This window comes from Pinus tabuliformis, chromosome J, assembly GCF_031772625.1.
Source record: "Pinus tabuliformis cultivar Carrire ecotype Pingquan chromosome J, CPIR1, whole genome shotgun sequence".
Taxonomy (NCBI): Eukaryota; Viridiplantae; Streptophyta; class Pinopsida; order Pinales; family Pinaceae; genus Pinus; species Pinus tabuliformis.
Window position 1 is genome coordinate 788,383,641 of NC_142295.1, and position 27,471 is coordinate 788,411,111.

The 27,471-nt window shown below is 40.5% G+C and overlaps 1 protein-coding gene across 2 annotated transcripts in view; it reads left to right on the top strand.

Annotated features, from left to right (window-relative positions):
- LOC149229083 (acyl-lipid (8-3)-desaturase-like) overlaps window positions 1-27,471 on the top strand; it is a 352,078-nt gene that overhangs the window by 88,364 nt on the left and 236,243 nt on the right. For both annotated transcript variants that reach the window (XM_089378453.1, XM_089378452.1), the window contains exon 9: window positions 8,141-8,232. In XM_089378453.1, the coding sequence (XP_089234579.1) occupies window positions 8,141-8,232 (92 nt within the window). The remainder of the gene's footprint in view (window positions 1-8,140; window positions 8,233-27,471) is intronic.

Below are 27,471 nucleotides of genomic sequence, written 5' to 3' on the forward strand. Positions count from 1 at the left end.
TTAGCTAAGAAATTGAACCAGTGGTCTGGAGAGCAGTTAGGAGGCAGCGAGTATGGAACGGAGAGATGGGAGATCAACACAGAGGCAGAAAAGGCAGACGCAGGGCTAGAGGAAGCCACGTAGAGGCAGCAGAGACTGCGCAGAGCCAGCAAGGCCCGTGTTATCCACGCAAACGCTGTAGGAGTGATGCAGAAGGCCAGAGAGGCTGCACAAAGTCTCAATAGGCTGACGCAGAGGGTTTTAGCGCATGCAAAGGTCAGTAGGGCTGATGCTGGGTTCAGAAGAAGTGCTGAAAAATTTGTCTATCTGTGGGTAAGCCAGTTTGGCACCCTGTTTTACTAGAAAATTGCTGAATAATAAAATCCTCCCTTGCTGCACCGGTTTTCCCACATTGGGTTTTTCCGGGGACATTAGTCCAAAATAACTGTGTCAATGTGTTGATTCTTGTGCATATGTTTGTTTCTGTATTATGGTGTGATATCTGCAGCAATATTTATTTTAATGTTTATTGAAGTGATTTCATGAATAACTTATGGTGAAATAAGTAGGAAAAGTAAATCAGTTGCTGCAATGATAGAATTTTCACATGGTATCAAAGGAAGTAATCAGAGACAGAAAGGGAAAATCAGTTATGGGTCGAGACCACGATGCAGAGACATCCACCTCAGGGGACTCACGTAGATTTTCAGAAGATTGCACAAGAGAAAGAGATTTCGATTTCTCTATGTTGGCTTCCAGGCTGGAAGAAGAAGTGGCGTGCATGACTAGTGCTGCATCATTAGAAGTATGGTATATAGACAATGGAGCCTCGTGGCATATGACGGGATTCAGGGAGTGTTTCTCAGAATATCGAGAAGAGAAGATGAACTTTCAGATCACCATGGGGAATAAGGCAAAGTGTACTCCAGTATGAAAGGGTACCATAGTTTTTCAGACAGAATCGGGAGAGCAGTTCCGTGCCACAAATGTGCTGCATGTACCAGGATTGGGGATGAACTTACTTTATGTGTCACAACTACAAGGCAAGGGCTATGACATCTACTTCATCAATGAAAATGTATACGTCAAACACTCGAGCTGGAAAAAGAAAGTGCAGATCTGGATCAAAAGTAATCGATTGTATAGATTACAACTAGAATCAACAATGGAACTAATAGGCAGTCACGGGGCCAAGGACTTGAACGAACTATGGCACAGAAGGATGGGTCACTTGTTGATTTGGGTAGCATTGGATGTGCTTTAGCCACGAAATTTTGTGGAGAGGTTGGGGCACATGAGATCTCCAATACCCAAAAAGGGTTTGGGCAGATTCTAAACAGATCAGGAGATATTAAAATAATTAATATTTTTAATGAAGTCCCTAAGTCTAAACTTAGGGAAAATAAAATATTAATGTGTATTAATATGAATCTATGTTAGAGTGGCCCAAAAGACATGGATCAAGCCAGATCTAATCTTAGCCATTGATTAGGGATTTAATCTTGGCCGTTGAGATGTCAACAGGAAAAGTATAAGAGGAGGCTTGAGGGTCACTTGGAGAGTACACCAGATGATCAGCCATTCTATTCTCTAGAGTGGGGTTTGCTAAGAGATAGAATCAGTGATCGGGAGAGCAGTTGAGAGGCATTGAGTACAGAGAAACAGACAAGGTAGAGATTGTGCCGGGAGAGCAGCGCAATAGCCAGGGAGAGTGATGCAGAGCCAGCAAGGGCTCATGTAGGGCCACACAGAGGTAGCCAAATGCTGCGCAGAGCACCAGAGGGGCCAGCGCAGTTGACGCAGGCCTAGAAAGGCTGACGCAATCCAGATTGGGCAGACGCTGGGGTTGCAGGAGCAGTTTTGTGCTAAAGAGCTGCTGGAAGGATTTTCTAGGGTTTCAGCCAGGAGATTTCTCTCAAACTGTGAGGTACAGTTGCCAAGGAAATTCTTTGTTGGGTAGGCCAGTTTCGGCACCTAGATTGTGCTTTGATATTGCGTAATAAGAAAAACCTCAAATAGTTGCACCGGTTTTCCTGCATTGGGTTTTTCTGGGGACATTGGTCCAAAAATAATGGTGTCATGTGGTGTGTTTGTTCTTGTTTTTTTTAGTTGCTAATCTGTAATATGTTGAGCATGCACTGGTGTTTATTTTCAGTATTTATTTTGTAAATAACTTGTTAAAGAAAAATAACAAGTAGGTAGGAATAAATCAGAAAAGGTGCATGAAGAGTTTCTAAACTAAGTAAATTTAGAAACTTCAACGTCACTTGCAGCGTGGAGCTCTGAGAATTCTTAGGAGCACTGTAATAGGAGTTCTGGATCTGAGTACAGAATGAGATGATGTATGCAGGGGATGCACTCTAGGAAAGTATGCCAAGGCGACATTTCCTAGGAGCAAACACAGGGCCAAGAGTGTACTAGGATTGATACACTCAGATATCTGCGGACCTATGTCCGTCAAAGCTCTCAGTGGTGCTGAGTATTTCCTTATCTTCATTGATGACCACTCGAGGAAAACTTGGATTTATTTTCTGAAAACCAAAGATGAGGTTTTTTGTCGATTCAAGGAGTTCAAGGCTCTGATGGAGAATCTGTCTGGGAGTTGCTCTCAGATAATGGTGGAGAGTATGTCGATAAGGACTTCACTAATTATTGCGCTAAGGAGGGAATTAGAAGAGAGTGGACAACTCCCTACAATTCGGAGCAGAATGGGGTGGCAGAAAGAAAAAACAAGACTATTGTAGAAGCAGTTAGGGCCATGCTGTATGATCAGGATATGCCAAAATTCCTATGGGTGGAAGCATGCAACACAACTGTCTACGTTCAGAACAAGACTCCTCATCGGGCATTGGGAAAGATTACTCCAAAGAAAGTTTTCACTGGGAAGACACCTGAAGTCAGTCATTTTAGGATATTTGGGAGTTTAGCATATTGCCGCATACCCGAAGAAAAGAGGAAGAAGATGGATTAGACTACAGAAAAGGGATATCTGGTGGGATATAGCGAGAACGCTAAGGCATACAGAATCTATCTTCCAGAGAGTAGGAAGGTAGTAGTATGACGAGATGTAAAGTTCATGGAGGACAGAGATTTCAGAAGATCTCGAGAAATGCCTTCTGAGGAGCAATCGAAAGAGGATCTGTTGGTATGCCTCTTCAACCAACGGAAGTGAAGAATTCTTCCTCAGGTTAGGAAGATTCTCAGGATGAGGAGGAGCGAACAGAAGCACCTGCTGGCAGAGGAAGAACTAGCAGGGAACTTCTTCAGATTACGCGTGATGCAGAGGACTTCATCGGTGAGCCAATGAATAGTAAGAGGGAGCAAAAACAACTAGACAGATATCAGGCATTAGTAGCTTAGGATGGAGAGCCTGCTAGTTTCAAGGAGGCAGCTCAGCATCAGGTCTGGCTAGATGCGATGGTAGAGGAGTATAACTCCATAATGGTGAACGATGTCTGGGAGGTGGTGTCAAGGCCTCAAGACAGATTTGTGGTAGGTTCAAGATGGATCTACAAGATCAAATACGCTGCGGACGACAATGTTGAGAAATACAAGGACAGGTTTGTGGCTAAGGGGTATGCTCAAAAGGAAGGGATTGACTATGAGGAAACCTTCGCCTCGGTAGCCAGGTATACATCTATTAGAACTGTGATATCTCTTGCAGCCCAGATGGGATGGGAGATCCATCAGATGGATGTCAAGATGACATTTCTGAACGGGGTAATAGAAGAAGAGGTATACATTGAACAACCAGAGGGCTTTGAAACTCATGAGAAGAAGTCTCATGTATGCAGACTGAAGAAATCCTTGTATGGGCTGAAGCAGGCACCGAGAGCGTGGTATGGTCGAATAGATGGCTACTTGCAGAAGATGGGGTTTGTCAAGAGTGACGTGGATCCGAATCTCTACTATCTGGTTGTAGAGAACGAGCCACTTATCTTAGTATTATATGTGGATGATCTCTTTCTGACAGGATCATCCAGACTCATTGAGGACTGCAAGAAGAATCTAGCCACAAAGTTCGATATGAAGGATCTGGGACGAATGCACTACTATCTAGGGTTGGAAGTTTGGCAGCAGAAAGGAGAAATCTTCCTTGGGCAAGGGAGGTATGCTATAGAAATCCTAAAAAGGTTTGGGATGGGAGATTGTAGACCTATGGCTACACCAATGATCACCAACTGGAAGAAGATTTATGCATCAAAAGACAAGGATGTCGATGCCACCCTATATCGGCAGCTCATAGGGTCCCTGATGTATCTGGTCAATACCAGGCCAGATATTTGCTACACTGTCAACACCCTCAGTGAGTTCATGGTGGAACCAAAGAGGGCACATTGGGCAGCAACCAAACACGTTCTCAGGTATTTACAGGGAACAATTGATTATGGGCTCTTATACACCAAGGGGAAGGATATCAGGTTGAGTGGATTTACTGATGCAGATTGGGTAGGAAGTTCAGTGGATCGGAAAAGTACCTCTGGGTACTGTTTCAACATTGGATCAGGAATGACCTCCTGGTGCAGTAGGAAACAGAAGTCCGTGGCTCTGAGCTCATCTGAGGCAGAATATATGGCAGCAAGCACAACTTCGTGTGAGGCCATATGGCTTAGAAAATTGCTGGTGAACCTATTCAGAAGAAATATGGAGGCGACTAGGATCATGTGTGATAATCAGAGTTGCATCAAACTCTTTGAGAATCCAGTGTTTCATGATAGGTTGAAGCATATTGATATCCGATGTCACTTTATCAGAGATTGTGTCCAACGAGGAGCTGTACAATTGAGCTACACTCCTACAGAAGAACAGGTGGCAGATATCCTCACCAAGGCCCTTGGAAAGTCAAAATTTGACTACTTCAGGGAAAATATGGGGATGGTAAAGAACCCCTTTCAGAAATAGAAATGAGTGTGTTAGCAGCGCGAATGAAGAGGGGGTTGTAGTGCAGATGCAGTGTTGGGAGAAAGGACCAACAACGGCACAGATGCAGAGAGAGTTGCAGTGCGGATGTAGTGTTGGGAGAAAGGACCAGCAGCAACACAGATGCAGAGGGAGTTGTCGTACAGATGCAACAGTGGCAGTAGCAGAGTCATGGGCAGCAGTACAGGATGCAGTAGTGCAAAGGATGTTGGGCAGGGAGGCTTAGCATCAGCATAGGGACCGATGTCGGATGATCAGGGTGATACTTAGTGAGGAGTATTACCAAAGCACAATCCTCGCTAAGAGGGAGTGTTGATTTGGGGTAGCATCGGAAGTGCTCTACCCACGAAAATTGGTGGAGAGGCTAAAGCACATGAGATCTCCAATACCCAGAAAGGGTTTGGGCAGATTCTAAACAGTTTGGGAGATATTAAAATAATTAATATTTTTAATGGAGTCCCTAAGTCTAAACTTAGGGAAATTAAACTATTAATGTGAATTAATATAAAACTGTATTAGAATGGTTCAAAAGTCATGGTTCAAGCCAGATCTAATCTTAGCCGTTGATTAGGGACTTAATCTCGCCATTGATTTGTCAACAAGAAAAGTATAAGAGAGGCTTGAGGGTCACTTGGAGAACACACTGAGGGAGACCAGTCAGTTCAATTTCTGGAGCGGGGTTAGCTGAGAAATTGAACTAGTGGTCTGGAGAGTAGTGAGGAGGCAGCAAGTACAGAAGAGAGAGACGGGAGATCAGCATAGAGGCAGAAAAGGTAGATGCAGGGCCAGAGGAAGCCACGCAAAGGCAGCAGAGACTACGCAGAGCCAGCAAGGCCTGTGTCATCCACGCAGAGGCTGCATGAGTGATGCAGAAGGCCAGAGAGGCTGCAAAGAGTCTCAACAGGCTGACACAAAGGGTTTCAGGTCACGCAAAGGTCAATAGGGCTGACGTTGGGTTCAGAAGAAGTGCTGAAAAATTTGTCTATCTGTGGGTAAGCCAGTTTGGCACCCCGTTGTACTAGAAAATTGCTGAATAATAAAATCCTCTCTTGCTGCATCGGTTTTCGCACATTGGGTTTTTCCGGGGACATTATTCCAAAATAACTGTGTCAATGTGTTGATTCTTGTGCATATGTTTGTTTCTGTATTACGATGTGATATCTGCAGCAGTGTTTATTTTAATGTTTATTGAAGTAATTTCATGAATAACTTATGGTGAAATAAGTAGGAAAAGTAAATCAGTTGCTGCAGTGATAGAATTTTCACAGCTAGGGTATAAGGGTAGCTAATAAAAGGGAAGCCCACACTTGGGTATATAATGTATAGGTGGGAGCAATCGTGGTACATGAGGTGCCCCGACTTTGATTTTTCCACCCTTCTTTGTATGCCTTTTGTCTTTTATAATTTTTCTTTAATTGACTACTCAGGGCTCAAGGGATAAGAGCATGATGTGTAAGATATAGCAGTGGATACCCCCTTTAAGGTAGGACAGTTCATTACCTACCAGGGGTTGGGACAATCATGGGTTCTTGAATGGGAAAGGAGGCTCATCTAGGGCCTGTAGGAACCAGGGTGATGGCCATGATGATGGGATAGAGCCCATGTATTGACATTTTCCCATGTGCTAAATGTGTTTGTCACGGCCATCTTTTGCATTTAGTGGTACATCTTGTTGAGTGTGGCAAATTATGCTTTTACTTTTCTTTTTAGTTATATCAACCTCTGGGGCATCATTCGAGGTCCAACCTAAGGTGTGGGCGAGGGGAAGGGGAAGACTAACCCTATGTGGACCCAGTGGACCTAGGTGGGAGAAATGATGAATGGGGTTATATTGAGTGGGAGGGGAGTGATATATGTGGATGAGGGAGCGGCACCACGTAACCAAAATCAAGGTTTCCCATGTAGTACCATCCCTAAAGCCCAAAGGTCAGTAAAAGAGATCCCACGGGACTAGGGTCCAAGGTTAACATCCAAAAGAGGTCTAGGGGACAAGAGCACAAAACTAGCCCACTCTTTTTGCCGAATCCCCTCATTAATCCATACCTAGAAGTATCCATGATAAGTAAACTACAATACTCAATTACCAAATGACAAGTCATACCTTTAGGTTTGGGAGGTCCACCTTCAAACATGCGATCATGGCAGATGGGTGAGGGACCACATGGCTGGCTCAGGTGGAAGAGAAATGGCAAAACGAGCTAGTTGGTGGCTGCAAGGGGCTGTTGGCTAAGGATCATCTCAGAAATGTTTTCCTCCTAGGGATATCACCCACAAAATGGTGGGTAACAGATAGTAGCTTGTGCTTCCTACAAATTATGAACATTTTTCTCCCTAAGCAAGAAGCCAAACAATTCATCATATGTTTTGAAATAACAATGCAATGCAAACTCATCACTAGGATGCACATCTTGAAGAATCTTAAAATAAAGTTTAGAAAAATGGTTAGTAAATTCAAACACAGATCATTCTTCTCTTTAAGCATGGAATAGAGTTCAGTTAATAAGAATGAACTGTCTTATGTGTGGCCCCATTTTTCTGTAACTTTTGTTGAAATGAATGCCATTCATCAACCGAAGCATCAGGAAGGATATGTACGATGTTCGTACAACCTTCTTAAGTGTTTGCACAAACAACTTCATCACTACATCCTCATATTCTATTTCAAAATCATCCACAAATTTCAAAAATGCATCAAGGTCAGCATCCACTAACTGCATTTTTTCCTACAAATTTCAGAAAATATTTCTGATAATTAACCACATACATGTGATGAGGTTGATCAGGAATATCTGGATGGAGGAATATCAGAATATATGGGACTTAGCTGGACTTGAACCCCAAATAGACTAGATTGAGAGACCCCAGCATGGACTCTGCCTTGGAACAGTTAGTTTGAATTGCTTGAGCTATCCCATTGGGCTGTGATACATAGATTAGTTATTAAATGAATGCATTTGCATCTGTTAAGGGCACTTTTAGTGCTGCTTTGTTATATAAAAATAGCACCTAGGGCTGTATTTAAGCGAGGGCCTCTCTCACTGCAAATCATTCAGTCATTATTAATAATATATATGTATAAAATTGCTGTCTAACGCTGAGTATTTATACTTTATGCTTTAGTAAACATTAAGGGTTTTCCAATGATTGCTAGTAGGTTATTATTCAGGCTACTAGCTACAGGTTATTTCAGGGAAAAGCATTCTTTTCTTGCAACTGATTATCTTGGAAATTTTTTCTGCAGCATCTTTACTTGGGAGCACTTTATGGTTTACTGGCCTTGAAAGGTGTATTTCTGGATGATTTTGTAGCTTTCATAACTGGATCAATTGGCCCGTATGTTTTTCTTCTCCATTATTATGCAACTACATGATGCTTCTTATAATTTATTATATCTTTTACGAAAGCTTCTGTGTCAACTTGTTTGAAAAACATTGAGTTTTCTAAATGTTTCTTATTCTGAAAGTAGTTAGTTGGTTTTAGTTGTTGGAAAGCTTAAATATCTTTTGGTGATATTTGGAATAGACGAATCTCCCTTCTTTTTTATTTTCCATAACATCAGATTCTATATTAGAGTTGAGATTTTGTATACTTCATTTCTGTAGCTGGGTTGGTGCACTGCTGCTAATTTAATTGTAACCCGATATACAATTTCATTGTTTGACAACATGGGAACTTTTTGTAGTATAAACTGGTTTGTATGGAAATCTTCAGTTTGTTTAGTTATAAAGGTTTCCTGACTTAAATGTAAATCCGAAACGAGGAAAACTACTGAAAAATCTACATTGAGGTCACATTTCAAAGGAAACTGTCATTTTCTAATTCACTACTTAAAGAAATAACTACTCAAAAAGGCCCAGGGATTTCAAAACACATCATTAATGCATAGTTAAATAGCTACCGGGTTGCCATCATTGTAAGAGCTCTTTACTAATGAGGATAAACAGTCCAAGGAAAAGCCCTGGCAGAAAAAACACAGAGGCAAGAGAAGTAGTATCAAGAAATAACAGTGTTGTGAACTTCTTGATGCTGCCATGCTACATTGTAGCATGGTTGATTTTGTAGCGCAACCTGTAATTCACTACGAACTTTTCCTTTAGTCTTGGCGTTGTGTTCCAGATGTCAATGAAGGTGTACTCTTCCACTATGGCATCCCCACAAAACTACTAGTTTGCTGCCTCTTGAAAGCTGGAAGGCTTTGAATCTATGATTTTGTTCATTAATCACATGCAATTTCCTTGAATGTGCTTCGAGGAGAGAGCATACTCCTGTGCATCCCTCAATGTTTGAGTGAACCATCAATGTCTCCTTGTAGAACTGGAAGGTGCTAATGTCTCTTTTATTAGAATTTCAATCCCTAGGTGACTAGTGCCATTATGATCTCAATCTGTTGAAATTGGCAACTAGGGCCAAACTCCATGTGGGTCATCTTATTTATGGCAGCTGATATTTTTCTTGAATCCCTCTCATCGAGAGGTGTAGGATTGATCTAAATATCATCCAATTCCGATAAGTATTCATGGAGTTATGAATTTATTTGCGTTATAAGACAATTCGTCAAGGTCGGCCAACAACCAAATAAACCCCACATGCTCAACATTTTAGTATAAATAGACGTGGCCTTCGAGTCATTTTAACACACTTGGGATCTCTTCCTCTCTCTACTTGTCTTTGGGTTTTAGTAGGAGAGGAGATCCTAAGGAATAACGTTGCCCTGATCTAGAGGGCAAAAAGTCGGAATTCCCGGAAAAGCCGGAAAAACTGGAACTGCTGAAAAAGCCGGAATTGCCAGAAAAGCAGGAAAAGCTAGAAAAGTTGGAACTGCCGGAAATGCTGGAAAAGCCAGAACTGCCGGAAAAGCCGGAACTGCCAGAATTGCCAGAAAAGCCGGCACTGTCGGAACTGCCGAAAAGCTGGAAAAGTGGGAAAAGCCGGAATTGTTGGAAAAGTCGGGACTGCCGGAATTGTCGGGAACAACTGGAACTGCCGGAACTGCCGGGAACAACCGGAACTGCTAGAACTATCGGGAATTGCCAAAACAGTTGGAGCATCTGTCTCCGAAGGAGAGCAGTATGCAAGGGACAACTAACTAATATTGGGACAGTTGTATGGTACTTAGCAGCAAATACACCAAGCATGCAATGTTATAGCTAGCATGCAAGGGACAACTAGCATGCAACAACAAACATGCTAGGGACAAGAAGCAAGCAAGGGACAAGAAGCAAGCAAGGTGCAGCCAACACATAGGTCAGGATGGAAATGTGGTGCAACAATGGCACATAATGGAGTACAGTGATGGGTACAGTCATGATTAATGAAGCGTGATGAGATGCAGCATAGCGATGATGGGTGCAGCGTGGTGCAACATGATGACGAAATGCAACACAATGATAGGTGAAGGAGTCACCTTGGAGAAGTAGTTGAAGCAAGATGTCTTGAACTGATCTCATGTATCATCTTCTTAGAGATGATCTATGCTCTTATCTAGATAAGTCAAGTGTTGACTTCTGTTGTAAATGTACTATCTCTCTCGCTCTCTGCTGAACTATTGAAGAACATATAAGAAGAATTGATCAAGGGTTTCCCCACATTGGGGTTTGTCCTTGGCTAGCGCCACATCTTGTGTTCTCTTGTCTTGGCTTGTTTTCTGCGATTTATGTTTATGTTCTATCTGCAGTTTACTTTAATGCTGATGTGATTCCTAATTTGGAAAAGATATGGAGCTAACTGTAAAAATTGAAATAAATTTCTCTAAGCATAGAACATACCTAAAATTAACATGGTATCAGAGTTGGGGTGAAGATAATGCCCAAGCAAGAGTGAAAGAACAATCACCTAAGACAGTTGGGAAAGGACAAAAGGATTAGTGGATTCCTCATCCCTCTTCAAATTCAACAAGGGTGAAGTCAACGCAGAGAATATTATCAGAATGGCGCAGTGGAATATGGCCTACCTAAAGATCACTTCATTGGAAGACCGGATCTCAGGGTGGAAGGAAAGGCAGATAACTAGTTTAGCCATTATGCGAAGGAGTGTTCGAATGGCAGGGACACATCACTTGATGATGATAACAATCATTCCAGGGACATCTTCAATGATCAAAGGAATGACAGGTAATGCAGGTCATCAAGGAAATGGCCGACTCTTCATAGAAAGCAAGGAACCCCAGGTATGAAGAATCAATTGTTGTTTCTGATAAGATAAAGAAGCATTATCTTGTATTGGCCCTCTCCTTCAGATACTTTTGGAATCTGGCTTATCGATTGTAGTGCTTCAAGGCACTTCATCGGATAGATGGGTGCACTCTCTAATTTGGTAGAGATGGAAACAATCGTGGGATTATACTTGGAGCCGATGCCACCTATCCCGGAAAGGGTGTAAGGAATGTTAACTCTCAATTGAATAAGGGTAACTCGATTTATTTACAGAATCTTTTTTATGTACATGATCGCAAGAAGAACTTGGTGTCCATCTCGGAAATGGAAGTCAAAGGTTTCAGGGTGGCATTCATTGATGGAAAGGTATGTGTTAAAAAATATAATTTTCAAAGATGCTTTTTCTCATGGGTTCAGGGTTGGCAATTTGTATCAAGTTGCAGGATGGTCCATTGGGGATCATGTCAATTGACATATCGCATCTATAACACTAGAGGTCTACCTATGGGGCCCTACCTGATGTGAATCAAATGGTGATAGGGATGTCTGAATTCAAGTAGAACATGAAGGTACATGTCTGAGATGTACCGAAGGAAAATCTTATAAGGGGACCATTCCCCTCATGCAGCAGGTCCACATGTTTGGAACAACCCTAGGAGTTTGAGATTCATGATTGGGAATCTCATGTATGCAGGTGGAAGAAAGCCCTCTATGGCTTGAAGCAAAACACCCCGGGCGTAGTATGAGAGGATTCATAACTGTCTGATGAAGCTGAGATTCACTAGGAGTGAAACCGATCCAAACCATTACCCGAAGGTTGTGGATGATAGACCTATCATACCGGCACCTTATGAGGACGACCTATTTCTGACAGGTGCAGACCCTCTCATTTGCAGAAGTAAGAGGGAGTTGGATTCCGGATGTGGAATGATAAATTGCAAGCCTGTGACTACCTCGAGGATCTTAACTTTCAGAAGTTATATGGTAGTGATGTCGGACCACATTTGGGAAATGCCTCTGAGTTTCATAAACTCATTTGTGTTGATGTTCTTGGTGAACTTCCGTCTGGATATATGTTTTGCAATTAGCATGGTGACCTCATATTTGGTTGAGCCTCACTGGATTAGTGCCAAGAATATTCTGAGATATCTTTGGGCACAATCTCTCATGGATTGAGATACATTGCCGGAAATATGAAACTGCATGATTATTCGAATGCTGACTGGGCAAGAAGTGTGGAGGATCACTAGAGCACTTCTCAGTGTTGGTTCTCTTTGGATTCTGCTTTGATATCATGGATGAGAAAGAAGCAGAAGTCGGTTGTTATAAGCACTGCCGAGACCGAATACATAGCTACGAGTATGATCTCGTGTGACGCTGCATGGTTGCAGAAGCTCTTAAGTGAGCTGTTTGTACACATGATGAATACCACTGTGATTCTCTTTGACAACCAGAGGGGGCATTCGAATATTGAGGAATCCCGTATTCGATGATTGCTCCAGTAGATAGTCATCAGATACTACCTTATCTGCGATATGGTAAGTCGATGAGCGAGGAGGCTCCATCGCATTGAGACTGATGTACAGGTTGCAGACATTTTGTCAAAGCCTTGAGGAAAGGTCAAATCTGTGACTTTACCGAATGACTTGGAGTCGTTGAGAGACCTTCTTATAAGGGTCCTGCATGTTGCATGCATTGAGCTCTGGGAGCTCTGGGGGCTTGGGGTACTTACTGGAGCAACATACGACCACAGGGCGACTCACCCTCCCCTAGTGGTACACTATGAACAGGATGATTAGTTCTTCTGTGGGCCGGGATGATTAGTTCTCCCGTGGCAACTGTGGAACAGGATGATTAGTTCTCCTGTGGGCTAGGATGATTTGTTCTCCGTGGCGACTATGGAACAGGATGATTAGTTCTCCTGTGGGTCAGGATGATTTGTTCTTCGTGGCGACTGTGGAATAGGATGATTAGTTCTCCTGTGGGCCAGGATGATTAGTTCTCCGTGGCATCCACTGACAGGATGATTTGTTCTCCTGTGGACAGGATGATTAGTTCTCCTGTCGAGGCATCCTACCCATGCAGTGTGGGACTCATGGGAAGTACTTCTCATTTGATCAATGAGTAGGGAAATGAGGATAGGGACCAGTAGTACTATCGATGGACGCATCGCTGTATCTATCGTACTCCCTATGCTAGGATGACCTCCATTGATCTTGGATCAGTATGAGTGGTTTGAGACACTCTCTTGTGATATTGATCTTGGATCAATAAAACTGACTTCGGGTTAGTAAGAGTGATGTGACACAATCTCTTCAGATGAAACTAACTTCGGGTCAGTAGAGAATGGTATGAGACATTCTCGATCAATTCTTCTTCTTTGTGGTTCAGCAGAGCAGAGCTCAACAGATCAAAGTAGAGTAGAGCAGAGCTCAATAGAATAGAGCTTAGCAGAGCAAAGCTTAGCAGATTAGAGCTCAGCAGAGCAGTGCAGGGCACTAACAGCAGAGATAGTACAGTCGGACATATGGATCAACGGATGGAGTTCTCCCTAGTTGAGAGGAAGTGTTAAAATTGGCAACTAGGGTCAAACTCCATGTGGGTCATCTTATTTATGGCAGCTGATATTTTTCTTGGATCCCTCTCATCGAGAGGTGTAGGATTGATCTAAAGATCATCCGATTCCGATAAGTATTCATGGAGTTATGAATTTATTTGCGTTATAAGACAATTCGTCAAGGTCGGCCAACAACCAAACAAACCCCACATGTGCTCAACGTTTTAGTATAAATAGAGGTGGCCTTCAAATCATTTCAACACACTTGGGATCTCTTCCTCTCTCTACTTGTCTTTGGGTTTTAGTAGGAGGAGAGATCCTAAGGAATAACATTGACCTGATCTAGAGGGCAGAAAGCTGGAATTTCTAGAAAAGCCGGAACTGCTGGAAAAGCAGGAAAAGTCGGAACTGCCGGAAAAGCCGGAAAATCCGGAATTACTGGAAAAGCCGGAATTGCCGGAAAAGCTGGAACTTTTGGAAAAGACAGAACTGTCGAAAACCCAGAATAGCCGGAGAAGTCGGAAAAGTCGGAACTGCCGGAAATGCCGAAAAAATTGGAACTGCCGGAAAAGCCGGAAACACCGGAACTGCTGGAATTGTCGGGAACAACCGAATCTGCGAGAACTGCTGGGAACAGCCAGAACTGCCAGAATTGTCGAGAATTGCCGAAACAACCGGAGCATCTGTCTCCGAAGGAGAGCAGCATGCAAGGGACAACTAACTAACATTGGGACAGTTGTATGGTACTTAGCAACAAATACACCAAGCATGCAATGTTACAGCTAGCATGCAAGGGACGACTAGCATGCAACAACAAGCAAGCAAGGGACAGCAAGCAAGCAAGGCGCAGCCAACACACAGGTCAGGATGGCAACATGGTGCAACAATGGCACATAATGCAGTACAATGATGGGTACAGTGATGATTAATGAAGCGTAATGAGATGCAGCATAGTGATGATGGGTGCAGCGCGGTGAGGTGTAGCTTGATGATGAAATGCAACACAACGATAGGTGAAGGAGTCACCTTGGAGAATTAGTTGAAGCAGCATGTCTTCAACTGATCTCATGTATCATCTTCTTAGAGATGATCTATGCTCTTATCTAGATAAGTCAGAGTGTTGACTTCTGTTGTAAACGTACTATCTCTCTCTCTTTCTCTGCTGAACTATTGAAGAACATATAAGAAGAATTGATCAAGGGTTTCCCCACATTGGGGTTTGTAACTTTGTCCCTGGCTAGCGCCACATCTTGTGTCCTCTTGTCTTGGCTTGTCTTCTGCGATTTATGTTTATGTTCTATCTGCAATTTACTTTAATGCTGATGTGATTGCTAATCTGGAAAAGATATGGAGCTAACTGTGAAAATTGAAATAAATTGCTCTAAGCATAGAACATACCTAAAATTAACACAATCAAACAAGTCGATTGTTGAATTTAATTAATGCTAAAATTAAATTTCAAACCATATCTTTAAACACACAATAGCCAGAAATTAATTTAGTCGAAGCATAAAGATTAATTTCAGACATACACTGGTAATTACTACTTCAAATCAGCTTTTCATTCCTTAGAAAAATATTTTTCAAGGAAACCTCGACATGCTCTCCACAAAAACAGCACTGCACAGATACTGGAAAGATCCTGACCTGAGCTTGCACAGCTTGCTGAAAAAACTAAAAACAATAGAAAACTATTGTATGACTTGTGGGACATCTTGTATGGGCTGATCTGTATGACTATATGGATCCATATACAGCTGTCATATGACTGTATGGAACTGTACAGGTTGCTGTTTGGAACTGCCTGTTGCTTGGGAATGCCTCCTCCCTGGCTACCTGCACTCTCTCTTTCTCTATGTTGCTCAACTACTCGAGTGTGTGTTAAAAGTGTCTACCTTGCCCTGTCTTTAAAGATTTAGTGGAGAATTTATTTTAATATTTTTCCTAGTCAAAGTCATGCCTGACATACAACTTTAGACTCAACTACTAAATATAAGATTTCCATTTTTTTCCTTGGTGTTCCAAAAGTTCCTTTCTGAGCTTCTGCATCATAGCAAAAGAAAGAAAAGGAACAGATACTCAATCGAGAGTGAGTAAACAGAATTACAAAATAAAACCACTTTTTGACTAAGTCACCTGACACAATGAAATGGGACACAAAGGACATGGAAATACAAGTGTCCGACATGAGACATGGCAACTTCACAATCATGCATAGAGGACACATTATATATTTGTATTAAGAAAATAATAAACTAGTGAATTTCAGATGCAGAAGATGACAGAGATAAAAATTCAAATTTTAATTTTTGTTGGAATTTAGAAACTAAAACATTTACATGTTGCAGTTGATGATACAAATTCATTCATACAACTAGTTATTACTCAATGCTTATTAGTACTATATTAATGATGATCGAATGGCAAACACACAAAAAATTAGAACCATAAATAGTAGTTTTCTCATTAAGTCATTAAAGTGAAAAAAAATATGTATTACATAGACACAGAGTTATTTCTACTATAGGTCGAAATGGAAATGACAAATATAAAACAGGGTAGATACTAGATACTAGAACTGTAGATGGAAGAGTCTCATAGCTCATGGCTTTCAGTAGTCCTCTATGTCAGAGTCACCAAAATCAGCATCATTGCCACTGCTTTCTCCTCCATCATGCTTTATATCCAATCCAATCGATGCATCTGCTAGTGTGGAGATGACCCCTCAAGACAATCACCATCATCAAAAGTGACTGCCTTTAGCACTTTTTTGTTAAGATCCAAGTTGGCTAATACCAACCCACCACTGCTATAGAAACCCAAATCATTAGGAACCACATGTCCAAAGAACATTCCTTCCTCCCTTTAATTTGGCCTCGTTCCCTTGATGTCTTCTAAGATACCCCCATAATGGCTATTCTTGCTCTTGGGCCTATTGTCTTGCTACAACAATTATTTTCAGCATTTGAAGTTGCACTTGCAGCCCCACTTCCAATAGATGGAACACTAACAGGCGTTGATGAAATTGAAGGGGGGGGTGTGTGGACAACATCAATAGGAGCATTCCTCCCTTTACTTTAACCTTTTCCAGCTGTCCTTGTTGATTGAGCCATGATTTATGTGAAATGAGAAAGAAAATGGATTGTTGTAGGAAAAAACTTGAAGTTTAATGTAAAATTCCACTTGCCCAACACTTGGAACCCCTTCAATGCTGCATTAAAACTCTTAGCTCCAAATTGCTGAGTGAAATGATGAAATAAGAGGTATAGGTTGGACTTTTAAGACCCACATGGCACTTCTTCGACAAACATGTCCTAATCATGGGACATGGTGAGGGCACGTTGTCGAGCGATAAAAGGTGTCTTTTTAACTCCTAATTACCTTCACATTAATTATCAACCCAGGGACGACTTTTTATTTCAAGAATGTACTCAACCTGAGGCGGCGATTTACTCAAGAATAATGTTTTGCAGTATAGTGCTTAAAATCCAAAAGTAAATGAAAGCTGGAAACAAAATCTAATTGGAACAACAAGAAACTGAAATGTTCTAAACTAAATCATTCACTCAAACAACCATCAATTGAGGATACAGTAGCAATAACTCATTCCTCTAGAGATTGATGCAATTGAAATCAAACTGGAACAAGACAATCAATCTGGGAATGAGGAAGCAATAACCAATGTTCTCTACAGTTGACAGTCCTGATTTAAAGCAATTAAAAGGAAATAGAAATTGAATTAAAGCTGCCATTCAAAGTAAACTAGGAAAACTCTTTAAAAGAAAACTCTTTGCAATGAATCAACAAAAATGAACAGCAAAGCTTCATCTAACAGAAATGACTTATTAATGGAAATGAATAGCAATGCTAAAAGACTAGAATTAAACAGCAATCTTAAATGGAACCGAACAGCAAAACTAAGTAATTAGAAATACACAGCAACTATAAATATAATTGAATCAGCAACCTTAATTCAGAAGCATGAACATTAATCGCAGTTATTATAGCAACAACAATCGCAGTTATAATGGAATAGTAACTTAATTGAACAGCCATTGCAATTATAAATGAGCAGCAATTAAATGAACCATAGTCTTAATTAGACAGCGCAGTATTAGATTAGAATTAAGAGCAAGACATTTCAAGTTGTAATTAATAATTTTGTCACTAACGCAATCCAATTATAATTTCAATACAACAGAGCAGTTCTGCGAAATGTTTATAAACAAAAGATTACTGAACAAAACAATTCAAAGAAATGAAAAGGAAATCAAATCATCACACATAAGCAATTGTAAAGATATGATACACAATAGCAGCAGCGTACTCCACCAGAGGCTGGGCCCTTAGCCGCCAGCGGACGCTGCTGGGTTACTTCAAATGAAAAGAATGAACAACAACTCCCAAATCATGTATTAATCATCAAATGGTGAAATCATTACAACAGCTAAAGCTTTGAGACTTACAGCATGAAACAATCCTTTCTTCCTCCTATCCTATCATGAATTCTTAATTCTAAATCTCTAATTCTAAATCCTCAATTCCATCATTTTTCCATCCCCAAATCATCCCCATCTCTGATCTCTGTTTTCATTTAAATAGAGAGAGATCAGAGAGAAGTTACAATAAAGATAAGTACAACATAATTTCTATTACAAAATTAGATTGTTTCCAACCAATTGATCAACAAGAAGATATATTTCCATCCATCTTTCAACAAGAGCAAGACGAATTTGGCTTTGCAGCTGAGATTTGGAGGATGGCCGCAACAACAAATCTGAGAAAATCGTGCTCAAAGAACCTTGCGTTTCTCTCAGTACAAGCCGAATTTGGGCAATCCGTTCTTTGTTAAAGTTAATTGGGTCCGTTCTGGACAAAACCCATGTTCCGGATTTTCCATATTTTGCTTCGTTTGCTCAGAATCTCAACCGCAAAACTTAAAACAGTGCGAAACACGCATGTGAAAGAATATCGAATGAATTAATTAACCTAGAGCAAACAACTCAATGATAATACAAAGATATTTACAATAATAGAAACATCAGGTTTCTATGTAGAATATAGAACAAACAGTTTCATCTAAGAAACTACTAAAAGAATAAAAATAGCAACAGCTAAAAGACTGAGCATTACTAAATAGAGATATATTCTAATACCCTCCCTTAATGCTCAATCTATTTACAACACCAATAGACCCGCGGAATTTTACAAATTTATCAGGACCAAGAGGCTTGGTGAAAATGTCGGCGGGCTGCTCTGTTGTGGGAACATAGTGCAACTGAACTGAGCCGTCTTCAACCAGCTGTCGAATGTAGTGGCAGTGAGTTTCCACATGCTTTGTTCGTTCATGAAAGACTGGATTCTTGGCAAGTTTGAGCACTCCCTGATTATCACAAAACAAAGAAGTAGGCCCTGTCTGGAAAACATGCATATCTGCAAGCATACGACGAAGCCAAACTGCCTCACAGGCTGCCTTAACTGCTCCCCGATACTCTGCTTCTGTTGAGGAGAGAGCCACTGCCTGTTGCTTCTTACTAGTCCAAGTAACAACACCAGATCCTAGACTAAACACATACCCAGCTGTAGATTTACGGTCATCAACCGAACCGGCCCAGTCAGAGTCAGTGTAGCCACTGAGAATAGGATTGGAGCTGCGAGTATATAAGAGGCCATAATCAGAAGTACCACGCACATATCGTAGCACCCGCTTTGCTGCTATCCAATGATCAGCTTTAGGAGCTGACATAAAGCGAGAAATGTAGCTTACTGCAAAACTGATGTCAGGTCTGGTAGCAGTAAGATAGATGAGACTGCCCATTAATTGCTTGAATAAAGTTTCATCCACAAGAGGAGAGGATGACTGTGCTGAAAGTTTGAGCCCTGGTTCCATAGGAGTCGTGGCCGGTTTGCAATCCTGCATTCTGAACCTTTCCACAAGATTTTTGGCATACTTGGACTGAGAGAGAAAGATCTGATTTTCAGTCTGCCACACTTCAACCCCCAGACAGTAATGAAGAAGTCCCAAGTCTGTCATCTCAAAAGTTCTGCATAGATCTTGTTTGATCCCATGGATCAAATGTGCAGAGCTGCCAGTAATGATAAGATCATCCACATAGACAACTACAAACAAGATATCATCACCAGTATGCTTGATATACAGGTTTGCATCAGATGGACTCCGCTGAAAACCCCGATCTGTCAGGTACTGATCAATTTTCATGTACCAAGCCCGAGGAGCTTGTTTCAATCCATAGATTGCTTTAACTAACCGACACACTTTCTGTTCTTGACCAGCAACCTTGAATCCTGGAGGCTGCGTCATGTAGACTTCTTCTTGGAGATCACCATTTAGGAAAGCACTCTTTACATCCATCTGATGAACTTTCCAATTGAACTGAGCTGCTAGGGCAAGCACAAGCCTTATGGTACTCATCTTGGCGGTAGGAGCAAAAGTCTCCTCATAGTCAATGCCTTCCTTCTGTGAGAACCCTCGAGCCACAAGACGAGCTTTATACTTGTCTATGGTTCCATCAGCTTTGTATTTCACTTTATACACCCATTTGCAGCCTATGGGTTTTTTCTCTGCAGGAAGATCAGAAAGTGTCCATGTATGATTCTTCTGAAGACTTTGGAATTCGGCTTCCATAGCCTGTTCCCACTCAGATGTACCCTTAGCCTCTGAATAGGTTTGAGGCTCAAAAATACTGTGTATGTTAGCCATAAGAGCAAAATTGACTGTAGACTGTTGTCTGTTCTTATGTCTAGAAGTTCTACCTTCAAGGAGCTCATCATCCCGGAGATCACCAATGGTTTTAGCCCACCATTTTGGCCGAAGAGTAGAAGAACCAATATCAGGAGTAGAGGAACCAATATCAGGAGGAGGTGGAGAAGACTCAAGAGCAATAGGGGCCGCAAGAGGAGGGTTATTTTCTGGAGAAAGTTCAGATAGAGTATTGTCAAATACTGATGCTACATCATCCCTCCCATCAGGTGGACCGACCGGAAGAAGAACACTGTGAGGCTGATCCTCAGAACACTGCTGAAAGAATCCTCTGTCCTCATCAAAGACTACATCCCGACTGAAGCTAAGACGACCAGTGGCTATATCTATCAGCCTATAGGCCTTGTGATGATCACTGTACCCTGTCATCATGAGTTTCTGGCTTTTGGAATCCAACTTAGAGCGCTTAGCAGCTGGAATCCAAACATATGCAACTGAGCCAAATACTTTGAGATGACTGATCTTAGGCTTACGGCCAGACCAAACCTCTTCAGGAGTCTTCCCTGTAACAGCCTGAGTGGGTGATCGGTTAAGAAGGTAAACAACAGTAAATACTCCTTCAGCCCAGAATCTGTTTGGAACACTCCTGTGTTGTAACATGGAACGAGCCATTTCAACAACCGTGCGGTTGCGGCGCTCGACAACACTGTTCTGTTGAGGAGTGTAGGGTGCGGTTAACTGATGTTTGATGCCATGAATATCACAGAAATTGGCAAAAGCTAAAGAACAAAATTCCCCCCCATTGTCGGTCCTAAGAGTCATGATGTTACAGCCAGACTCTTTTTCAACTAAGGTTTTAAACTTCTGAAAGGTACTAAGTGCATCAGATTTATTTTTTAGAAAATACACCCACATCTTTCTACTGAAGTCATCTACAATAAGTAAAAAATATTTGCAAGCAGTGATAGAAGCTGTATTCATAGGACCACAAATATCAGCATGAAGTAGCTGAAGTACCTTAGATGCGCGCCAAGATTCTCCATTCTTGAATGAAGACCGATGTTGCTTTCCCGCTTGACAGGCGCCGCATACCCCCAACTGCTGAGTCTGAATATCAGGTAATCCTGATACAAGTCCCTCCCGGGAGAGCTGAGAGAGATACTGCATATTTAGATGCCCATATCGCTGATGCCAAAGAGTACTGATGGGAGAGACACGGGCTGCTAGAGCCACTTCTGGAGAGTCACCGGTGTCAAGTAGCCTATATAGACCATGGTCCTCTAGGCCAACAGCAACTGTTAGACTAGTCTCCCTGTCAATAATGGAGCACTTGTGTGCACTGAACACAACATCAAGCTGAGGAGAATTCCTCATAATCTGGCTGACAGATAGCAGATTAATCTCCATACCAGGAACATAGTATACATTCAGAAATATGAGTGTGCGCCCACCAGACTGAATTTGAACTGTACCTCTGCCAGCTACTGTGTACTTTTCACCTCCGCCAAATACCACGGAATCACTGAAAGGTGAGAAGTCAATAAACCAGTCACGCCTGTGAGAGAAATGGCGTGATGCACCAGAATCAATGTACCATGTAGAAGAAGGAACATGATCGGAAGACCTTTTAGCCATAAAGGCGTAAAAAGCTTGATTTCCTTCTAACATCAGATTGCTGAGCGTGGCCATTTTCCCAAAGACAATACAGAAGTCTGACACACAAAAACAATGTAGCTGCCTGCTTAAAATCCCTCTTTCAGGATGACTGTACCAAACCTTAACAAATTCTGCTTTGGAAAAAAAAATTAGGCTTTCACAATAACTCAGAGCTGTACCAGATCAAAACACCAGATGAAAAATATGACAAGAGGTCACATGTATCTTCATAAAACTACGTACACTGAAGCTGTCCACGATTATATATACGCTGTTCTGGTCCTGTCACTATAATCTGAGTGCGTGATATATATATATATATATATGCTGTTATATATGGATCGATTATATATACGCTGTTATATATGCGTGATATATAAACTGGACTGAACTGGAGAAAGCCGTCACAAAAAAAAATGCGTGATATATACCGGACTGAACTGGAAAAATACCTTTACTGTAATCTGAAAATGCGCCGTCACTGTAATCTGAAAATGCGTGAAAATGCCGTCACGAGAAAATGCAATGCGTGAAAATGCCGTCTCTGGAAAACATGTGATTTTTCAATGCCGTCACGAGAAAAAGCCTTCACTTGGTGAAAACGAAATTAAGTTGCTGGAGAATCTCGATGAATACGAATCTGGTTCCGCTTCCGGTTCCGATACTCAGGCTTTCCACTACAAACACGATTTCCACTTCCGGTTCCGATACAAACACGATACCATAAAATGGCACGCCCGGTGGGACCCGAACCCACAATCGCCTTCAACAGAAACAAAAACTTTGAAGCCGGAAAATAATCTACGAAGGAAGACGACAGAAAACGCAGAAGCTGGCTACTGGCTATTACAGCGAGGGTGAAAACTGAATACGGGTTTTACCGAGTCCTTGAACTTGCGCGTACTCTTCCTCTTGAGTGGCTAGGCTTCAAACAAATAAACTGTTCCTTTCAAAGCAATTTTACGATTCCGATGACCGTAACAAAGTTAATTCCTCATACAGTGATAATGCAGGAAAAAAAAATCCCTTTCTGTATCGAGATTGACGACTGTAAGCTTTTATCACAGCGAGCAAAGCCGAGGCTAAGACTCAGTGAAGGCTACCTGGCTTACAGAGGGCTCGACCTTAGAAAGAAATCTACAGATCCTGAGAGCAGTTCCGAAATGAGCTACTGAATTTTTCAAGCTATGAAAAATTATTTCGAAAAAAATCCCTGTGCTCTGATACCATAAAACAGTGCGAAACACGCATGTGAAAGAATATCGAATGAATTAATTAACCTAGAGCAAACAGCTCAATGATAATACAAAGATATTTACAATAATAGAAACATCAGGTTTCTATGTAGAATATAGAACAAACAGTTTCATCTAAGAAACTGCTAAAAGAATAAAAATAGCAACAGCTAAAAGACTGAGCATTATTAAATAGAGATATATTCTAATAAAACTGTCACTTCTTATTCTAGCGCATTTCTGAGTTGGCACTTTTAATGATCAAATCTTCAATCTGGAAATTATCTTGAAGGCTAAAAATGGTGAATAATGTTATAACCAATTTATTAAACTTTCATTGATAAAATCATGTATAATCATCAATTTATTAGAAATAAAGGAGAATAAATAATATTTTTACATAAGAACATAAATCATTGTAAAATAGAATTATATGATAAATTATGATAAATGACGTGATGAAGAATGGTAGAAATCGGTGGAATAAGCATTCAAAAGTGACAATAATAATGGTATATTAACGACCCAACATACCCCCACACTCAATATGTTGCATGTCCTCATGCAACCCAAAGACAAAACCCATGTGTTAACCAAGCAATAAAAATTTGAGAACAAATGAATGCTTCCTTAATTAATGAATATTCAATTTTAGCAATCTTGATGAAGGCATAACAATTTTTACATTGACATTCAACTATATGTATGAAGTTGCAGCAAAATATGATATAGATAACAACAAACTTCATTAACCATTTTCTCAAAAACTACAAACCAGATTTTGTTGAAATGTTGCAAGTAAATTTACAATATATGAATGCCTCTATGATCCAAAAATCAGATTGTTTTGATGCACGGATCATGAGATATAAACAAAATGGTTGTAGGTGAGAGTGCATGATTTCTGAAATTTTATGAACTAATTTATCTTGAAATTGTCTGGATTTGTATTAATGATACGTCTGTGTTTTCCAAAAATCACAAGAATTGAGTTCATATTATGGAAATCAATTTCTGCACTGTGTAAAAATGAAATTGTATGCCGTAAATGAGGAAGAAAGTAGAAAACATCCATCATGCGTAGCAATTCCTCCCCCTCTGAAGAATTAGCGTGTCCTCATGTAATGCTAGAAGACAAATAGAGGTGGTTGCTACCAGCTGTTGAATTCTATGCTTGGTGTAAAACAACATGGAATAAGGGAGGTGTTGAGAAGGAATAAGAATAGCAATGGATGATAAAGAATATGAATAACATGGTTATAAGGAAGAAATGAATGAAAGCAACACTCCCCCAAACTGAAAGATGATATGTCACTGAAAAATGGGAAGTGGTACAGATGTGGACTGAAGGATGATAAAAAATGCTCAAAACGGATTTTTATGAAATTCTCCTAAATTTGTAATAAATCAGAAAATTATGCGATTTTACCTCAAGTTTTACCTCCAAAAATGTGGAATGACATATATGGACTGGCATTTGTTGAAGCTGATGTAGGCAGAGTTGGTGCTGAAAGTGATGCAAAAGGTGGAATCCAGGTAAGCACATCATGTCTGAAGAATTGTTCACGTTCGCGAGCCTCTTCTGTTAAGTGCAATAGTGTGGTCATTGTGCGAATAGAGTTTCCCCGCCATACTTGTTGTTCTCCTGTAAACAAATCACTATGTTGCATACAATGTTCTTGAATCCATAGTGTTAGTTTTGAATAGAAATAGATAAGATGCATGCAAAAATTTCAATCAGAAAAACTTTTGTCAAATCAACAAGTTATGGCAGAGTGCAATAATCATATCACATGCTATCCCATAATGCATACATTCCCCCCTCCAATTGAAAAAGGGATTCCATGACCATGAAGCCTATGAAAGGTGTTATGCTGACGGCAAGGCAAGGGAATGAACAATACAACAGTAAATGAAGCAGAGTACACATATCAATGATAGAACAACGAGAGTTATGGTGATCATGAGAGCAGAGTGTGTAAAGATAGTTATGAATAAGAGATAGGACGTTTTGGATTGATGATAAGTTATGAAAAAGAGAAAAAGGACAGCAATATGCCAAAAAGATGCTTGACTGACAACATTCTAGCTGAAAATGATGCGATTGATCTGAGAACAATTTTTCATGCATAAAGGTTCAAAACAGGGAAAATTAAGGAAATAACTTTTCTGATAAAAAGAAAAAATAAGAAAAGGGTATTATAGTAATAATTGACGATAAGATATAACTTCAATACCATAAGCAGAGCCTCTGCTGCCAGCAGGCGTCCATAGCCATATGAGCCAGGATCCTCAATTTATAAATGTTGTTCTACAGAAGAGATCAATGTGCTGGCGTGGTAACCAGATAACTACACTGCCATTCACTGGGATGTAGCAAAAGTGATAAGGCCGGCTCGTGATGAGACCTCCTGTTCCAAGGATATTTGGCTATCCAATGGATCACAACCCTGGTGTGGTGGCCATAATGGGAATGTCACTTTGTTACAACTTTATGAACATGGTAGGCTGGCTTGTAATGAGACCCCCTATCCTCCATCTGCGAACAAAATTTTGTTATTATTACACATTTTTATGATAAAAAGAGGGAGGCTCATTACTCCTTAAGAGTAGGGATGGTGGAAGAAGTTGAACATGTCAATAGAAAAATATACCCATAATCTCATTTATTACAGACAGAGAAGATTATAATCCAGAAGGATGGAACCAGCATGGTATTAAGATGATCAATCAATATCATGTTCAACAGAAAACAATGCAGTAAAGTAGTATATAAATAATTGTCCCTTTTGAAAATAATCTATCATCAAGGAGCTGTCCTGTTAAAGATCATAACGTGAATGATATTAACTTGCTTCAATAGAATCCATAATTCTTGTCCTCATAAAAATAGTGGACTTCATGCCATGAAGGGGAATCAGTAAAATATGGTTGAGATGAACTAGGAATACTCCCACAAGAGGAAGGAAGGGTTGCTCTCGAAAATAATTCCAAAGTGTAGCTTCTTTGAAGGAACAACAAAAACACTCAAAAAAAGTGTTGTTCCTTGTAGGGAACAACAAAGGAAATGCACACTAAAAAGCAAAAATATACACAAAAAGTGTGAAAATGCAAATGCCGTTCCTTTGGAAAAAGGAACAGCAAAAACTAAAAGTGTCGTTCCTTTAGAAAAGGAACAGCAAAAACGCAAGTGCTGTTCCTTTGGAAAAGGAACAACAAAAATGAAAAGTGTCGTTCCTTTGGAAAAGGAACAGCAAAAACGCAAGTGTCGTTCCTTTGGAAAAGGAACAACAAAAATCAAAAGTGTCGTTCCTTTGGAAAAGGAACAGCAAAAAACGCAAGTGCCGTTCCTTTGGAAAAGGAACAACAAAAATGAAAAGTGCCGTTCCTTTGGAAAAGGAACAGCAAAAATGCAAGTGCCGTTCCTTTGGAAAAGGAACAACAAAAACGCAAGTGCCGTTCCTTTGGAAAAGGAACGGCAAAAATGAAAAGTGCTGTTCCTTTGGAAAAGGAACAACAAAAACGCAAGTGCCGTTCTTTTGGAAAAGGAACAGCAAAAATGAAAAGTGTCGTTCCTTTGGAAAAGGAACAGCAAAAATGCAAGTGTCGTTCCTTTGGAAAAGGAACAACAAAAATGAAAAAGTGTCGTTCCTTTGGAAAAGGAACAGCAAAAACGAAAAGTGTCGTTCCTTTGGAAAAGGAACAGCAAAAATGAAAAGTGCAGAAGTGCTGTTCCATTCGAAAAGGAACAGCAAAACGTGAAAGTGCAGAAGTGTTGTTCCATTTCGAAAAGGAACAGCAAAACGTGCTGCTCTATTTCGAAAATGAACAGCAAAACGTGAAAAAGGAACAACAAAATGGACAATCATAAAATGCAAACATGCAAAAAAACAAATTAGCTGTTCACGGCATTGATGCTGAAGATATGTTACAATTTGAATGAAGCAACATCTGAAACACAAAATATAAGAGAAATCAGAAAGGAAACAACATTTTATTTAAAAAAACAGTATGTAAATAAGTAAATTAAGTTACAACAGCTATGATGTTATGTAAAAAAAATGATCTCTTTGAAAAATGTTTTGGCAACAGTGACAAGACATGAATCTTCAAATGGAAATCAATTCTTCATTTCTTCTATTATGAATCCGTTGGGTAATGAGTTGGATGAAATTCCTTTGTTTCATTTAAAATTTCTTTCAAAAATCACTCGTCCATAAATTGACCTTCTTTATTTTCCCAAGACCTACA